Here is a 6,444-nt window from a genome sequence, read left to right on the forward strand (position 1 = left end):
TTAGTCTGGGACTTACTGACATTTCATTACAGCCGATCATCCCCACCCTCACGTGACAATTCATCTGACCTTCCCTCAATCTAGGTAGAGGTCTTATTACATCACCCCTGTTCTTATTATGAGAACGTTCCATTAACAGAATTTAATTTTGACCATTTACATAGAGAATTTGTATCGATGAAGCATAACACGCTTACTCTTCCAAAACACAAGTTCCTATTATTTTTTTCAGCTGGAATCGTTGTTTAGTTCATCCGTAGGTAATTGCGTTTATTTTTTCCCTCCCCCTCCCCTTTTTTTCTCTTTTTCTTTTTTTTTCTAAAAGTTTTTTAATTTTTTTTTAATTTAATTTTTTTTTAATTCTTAATAAGAAGTCAATAAAGAAAATTGAACATGATATAGCAATGACACACGACAATATTGTGATGTTACCAATTTATTACCATAATAAGATTATTATTATAAACTTAAGCTTGTCTCTTCATTCTTTACTGCGGAACCATGATATTGCAATCAGCAGTTCAATTTGTCCAGGTCCCCGATGTTGACGGTCTTGGTTCCCAACATCTGTCCGCGGTTGTCAATGCAGTGACAGACAGATCCCAGACACTGGTGGTTCTGGTAGTTACCGTTAGGTGTACAGTAGAAGAAGCGTCCAATCAGACCGGTGTCCATGTACTCTTGTTGGTCACGTGCGCATTCTATAGCCAATCAAATTATAGAATAATTCTGAGGTTATATTCTTAATATTAGATATTATTCATATGAAACCTCTGACCAGTATTAGCATTTTCTTGGCATATAGTTTAAGTATTGTATTGCTATCAAAAACCTAAATTTTCACCAGCATAAATTACATGTATATAAAGTAAATCTCCTTTAACGAGAATATATAATTTGGAGTATGTTGTAGCATTCTTTCCAAATTTGTAGTTTGATGAAGCATATATACATTTTTTTCCAAAAAAAAAAAAAAAATGGAAATTTATATATGTGATTTTGAATTTAGATATTACGAATACTCAAAAACAAATTTGGATAGCGTCATGGTATTGCCTGTTTGACACATTAGACAATGGTATATAAAGTATCCACCCATTGTCTTTTGCGCTTAACATGTTAAAATATCTACCACTGGGTTAGTTAAATCACTTACGACAGTCCATGTCATTGGAGCGCCATATGTCAGCACGATAATCTAGGATATTTTTGCCTTGCTTGGATACGCACGTACACCTACGGAAGAAGATCAAACATACTTATGTTGACAAGGTGTAAAGTTTTATCAAAGCATTAAGTTTACTTGTTTTTGTTTTTTCCTTTTTGTTTTGTTTGTTTGTTGTTTTGTTTTGTTTTGTTTTTTACTTTTTTGTCCCATATACTGTGTAATATAAAATACTTGCTGTGTTAAATGGTCGCGGTTTTTGAGGTTGATGGGAAACCGCGAAAATAAATAAATAAAAAAAGAGTTTAGTTGAAATACTTGATTACTATTTTTTCAGTGTAGAGAGGGTAAATACGACAGTTTGCATCGTGAAACTATCTAAATACAAAAATACAGCTTGAACCCGGGATGAATGAAAATACGGAAAATTCCTCCTTTCATATAATGTTGGTTTGTGGGGATCTCATCAAAACAGGACAGTATGCCTGCATAGCTAGTGAGAACAGGCGCAATATGCACTTATTTGTTGTGTAAAACATATATTGGCTGAAAAAAAAAACTTTAAAAAAATTTAGAAACTATGACAACCAACACTGATTTATGGCATGGGGTAACAACTTACACGGATCCTTCACACTGTTTTGACTGGTAGAAACCATTTTCGTCGCAAAGCGGCTCCACAGCGCCTAGAAGGCCGAATCCGCCATTCTGTTGCTTGGTGGCCAGGTACTGTTGGTGGGCCGCGGCGCATGGACCTGTTTCTATGGTAACAAGAAAAATCCTTTATCAACCCGCTCACGATATCAATATCCAAAATTTAAGATTAATTTCACGCTTGTTACATTTTGGTAATAAATACCACAGTTGTACATCGACAAAAGCTAAACGTTCTCATAACACAATAACACAGCAGATAAAATAATAGTTCCACTTTCCGAATGTTTACCGACAATTATTCCCATAAAAGTAATTCTTAATGTTTAAGGTTTTGTGGAATGACATACAAAATACTGTTGAAAACCGCTAAATGGATACAAGTCTGAAAGCATTATTTTCCTAATCTTCGAAAACATCATGATCATGAAAAGCACTGGATCCGAGCAGATGATCGCCGGATACGTATCACTGAAACTTACATTTGTACATTTAAACATGAAAGAAAGTTTAACGATGAAACCTACTATAACCATTCTGTAAAAGAATACATTTAAGTGGTAAACTTATTTTTACGTTTTCGTGCGAAAAACATTCGCTTGAATAAGGATTGAGCTAATTGAAATTTTTGCATATTGTTTTCTACGGTGAGTTCCGTGGTTCCGCCAATTCATCAATTTGCCTATTGGTTTTAATTTAATTATGCGCTTAATCGCAACGCCAACATATAAACGTTTGAAGTTTCTTATCCATTCGATCTGGCCATCTAAATATGATACCAACATCCAAAGCAATTTTTTGCGCAACGGGTAGGAACTTACGCGTTTCCCGAGCGGTCTCTGAAACAAAAATGGAGAACAATTATATGTAAGTATATCATAAAAACTATTTGATGATAAAATTACCAATTTGACTTTTAGTCCTTAAATATGTAAATAAATGTATATATGTTCTTTTAGTGTACCAGATATTTCATATGTCTAATTGTTTAAAATTGTGACGGAAAGCTTATTTAATATCTGAATAATTGGACGAGGCATTATATCCACATTCCATCCATACATAAATCCTCGTGCTAATAATACATACTTAAATTCACTCCGGTAACATAAAGATTCCCAAGAGTTCTTCATTGTAACACAAATGCGAACATTCATCAAACATAAGCAACCCTTTTTCTATAGCAAATACTCTAAACCAATCAATTTTCGCGGCTATATATATATTTTTTTTTTTGTGAATTACTTTCATATGATAGACTACTTCGCGGCAAAAATTCTCATGATTGTTCTAACACGCAAAAATTTCACTCGCGAATATGTATAGGTTTACAGTAAGTTTACCCCCTAACAAAGATGTTTACAAACATTATAAATACTCACTGGAGACACAGCGCATGGTGTGTGTATCACAATGGAGTCCATCACCACATTGAGAATTACTGGGCATCCCCAACAGAAAGGTAGATCCACAGTAGGCGCCTTCAACTGGGAACAGAAAAACAAATCCCATTTGTATATTTGCAATTCTACCACGTTTGCTATGCAACGCCAGTTTTGATTGGTTTAAAACCGTGTATTATTTGCCAGTAATGCACGCTCGTGTCAATAATACACGCTCGTGAGTCACGGTTGGTTGTCAGTGTTATAACGTCAATTAAATGATATGTTTAATCACAGAATCGACCTCTGTTATGTAGTTAATTCGTCTATGTAATAAGACATTGTTTGCATACGTCATTAGTGGTATACTTCCTGTCTGGAGCACTTTCTTTTCATTGGCGGTGGCGCCACTCGGAAGTCGATTGTGACGTCATATGAACGATGGCGTTACATCATGACCAGAAAATTTTGCAATAAAATGACTGATCTTGTCAAAATGTAACTTTTCTGATCTTTGGGACAAACGGAATTTTGAATTTGGTTTTAGAGTTGTGATTCTCGGTGTTTCACTTGTGACGTCATAACTTCTAATGCATTGATACGTCATTAAAGAGGTATAGAGGGGGTGGGGGTGGGGGGTTAAATTTACAGTGGAAAGTCTTATATTCCCTCTATTCTGATGTTTGATGTGATATGTTTTTTTATCAGAGGTGAGGTAAAATAAATCTCTTATGAAATGGATATTGTGCATGTTCCTAGATTTGTAATACGTACAGCTATAATACATTTCAGATTCATTATGATATGGAAATGTTCTTCCCTCCATATGACAAGAAAAAGCTTTTAGTTTAGTTTGGGTTGATTATATGTTCCACAACGACATGAACGTCCCTGTTGGTAACCTAAGAGGAGTTTGAAACTTTTTAGTGTTGTCGGTTTTGTAAAGAGGTCGACTCAAAACTTTTCAGGGCATGTCGGGTAATGGTTGGCCAATGATGATTACCTCAGTAATATAACAGCTGGTCTTGTTCAAATTTCATTTGACATCAAGTCACTTTAAGTTGTTTTGTAGATATGGTCATTTACAATGCTCCTTCAATCATGATATTCTACAATTGGGGTGTATACTGTTTTCTATGATTTTTATTTTTAATTTCCACTGCTTTCCAATTTTTGTCCTGCAATTTTTATGATTTTTATAATTGAAGTTCATAACTATAAAAATATATTGACTACATGTATAACAAAATCAGAACTTTGCATACATATTTTTATCATTATACAATGACTAATGTACCATTTTACAGTCCTATATATTCACATGTAAAAGAGTAAATAAGCGGAAACACTGTCCCCGACAATATAATGGTCGCCAAAGGGTCGAGATAAACATTAAACATTTAACTTACAAAATTAATCTCCCTAAAACACATATTTCTTTCTCTTGTTTTTGTCTTTCATGGTGTTGTTTCATTAAATCCTCATCTGTTGACAATGGATTGGCCGTGTCGGGCTACCAGATGACAGACTGGGACGTGTGTAAGTCTACCAGCTGACGACTTTGACATGTGTAAGTCTACCAGCTGACAGACTGGGACGTGTGTAAGTCTACCAGCTGACAGACTGGGATATATGTAAGCCTATCAGCTGACAGACTGGGACATGTGTAAGTCTACCAGCTGACAGTCTGGGACATGTGTAAGTCTACCAACTGACAGACTAGGACATGTGTAAGTCTACCAGCTGACAGCCTGGGACATGTGTTAGTCTACCAACTGACAGACTGGGACATGTGTAAGTCTACCAGCTGACAGACTGGAATAGTTATCTATACCTTCTATGTTTCTATATATAGTTATTCTCGGTCTCTCGCCACTATCTCCATTTTTATCTGGATCCTTTTTTAAATGTTTGTAATCATACTGCAGTACTTTTGTTGTCGACTTTGAGCCACATTTTTTTTCTTACTGTATAAGTTGAAATATTCGTGTGTACCATCGTGGTTTGTGGCTTTCAAATTATTTTGTAGTTACAAATTTTCGTGGCTAGCCCATACAACAATATTATAACAATAATACAAGTAATAATTTTCGTTATGAACATATATTCGTGGTTCCATAGCAATCACAAAGACAGCGAAATTATATACACCAAATGTTTCATGTTCAACAGTATACACTGGTTAAGACCCAGTATTACTTTCGGTAGGATAGACCTTCTTTAGTAATTTGAGGATATATTTGTCAATTTCAGCGCACTTATGCTTGAGTGGGACTTCGAACGGACTTTGAACGTCATATTTCATGAGTCAGCATTAATTCAGAAACGTCAATAGTCAAGCAATAAGTGAAACTAAAGAAGAAGAAAGTTTGGTGGACCACTTCGCGACGACGGCATAGAAATAGAAACTTCAAATGCTCAAAAAATCAATACTAGTCGTATTTAACACATTGTCGCTAAAGATTTTCACACAGACGTCGTTCTGTACTTACTGAGCATTTCTTTACAAGAATCACAACAACCACAGAATCCACCATTGGGCACTATAACCCCATTACAGGTGTCCTGGGTAACGGCGGCACATCTAACCATGGCACATTGGTTAGGCAGACACTGAATGGCCTCGCTCACTACCAGCGACAACGAAAAACATATCAAAAACTTCAACATTTTCTCACTAATGACTTGGTTCACGAAAAGTAAAACTCGACTGGAGATCTAATGCGTGTTATTGCTTTAAACCTGTGTTCCTTCCTTATCATTTAATCACGTGGGTTTGGCACGTGTGAAATGGCAGGTGCGTTCAAGGACAGATTAGGAATCAACGTTCTTGGGCATTCTTTTATTAATACATTCACATGTCATCGTCCCACTAAACTTCTGTATGTCTGGAATTATTGACAATTTCGTACGATGCAAAAAGGTGGGACTTTATTTAGAAATTATTTAGAAATTTATGAGACAAAATAAACAGACCCAGAAATAAATATAATCTTCTTTTTTTTAAAATAAATGTTAACAATCAATAAACTATAATTACAATTCTTTTAAACTCACTTTCCAACATACAAAATATACACCGATTGGACAGATTCCCGACCCGATGTAAAGGAAAATTTGACCACTTTTTTTGTGTACATTGGATTGTGTTTTTAAGTTGTCAATGTTTACTAGTTCCCAGTATTTTTGTTATTTGGAAAAAAAAATTCATTTTCTATGTATAAAATCAAGTTATTTCTAGCA

The 6,444-nt window shown here is 35.1% G+C and overlaps 1 protein-coding gene across 1 annotated transcript; it reads right to left on the reverse strand.

Annotated features, from left to right (window-relative positions):
- Positions 1-420: 420 nt before the first annotated feature.
- Positions 421-5,986, reverse strand: LOC117322303. Its single transcript, XM_033877138.1, has 6 exons — positions 5,694-5,986; positions 3,202-3,306; positions 2,641-2,658; positions 1,788-1,926; positions 1,157-1,236; positions 421-701 (listed from the first exon to the last, which is right to left on the reverse strand). The coding sequence occupies exons 1-6, from the start codon at positions 5,869-5,871 to the stop codon at positions 514-516; spliced, it is 708 nt and encodes a 235-aa protein (XP_033733029.1). The 5' UTR covers positions 5,872-5,986; the 3' UTR covers positions 421-513.
- Between the last annotated feature and the right edge of the window lie 458 nt (positions 5,987-6,444).

This window comes from Pecten maximus, chromosome 2 (genome assembly GCF_902652985.1).
Source record: "Pecten maximus chromosome 2, xPecMax1.1, whole genome shotgun sequence".
Classification (NCBI taxonomy): Eukaryota; Metazoa; Mollusca; class Bivalvia; order Pectinida; family Pectinidae; genus Pecten; species Pecten maximus.

Bases quoted from the DNA above. Each gene is read 5' to 3' on its own strand.
- LOC117322303 (XM_033877138.1), bottom strand. From the start codon at position 5,871: ATGTTGAAGTTTTTGATATGTTTTTCGTTGTCGCTGGTAGTGAGCGAG. The intron at 3,307-5,693 runs GTAAGTACAGAA...TTCTGTTCCCAG, and splicing joins TTCTTGTAAAGAAATGCTCA to TTGAAGGCGCCTACTGTGGA. The intron at 702-1,156 runs GTAAGTGATTTA...GATTGGCTATAG, and splicing joins CTCCAATGACATGGACTGTC to AATGCGCACGTGACCAACAA.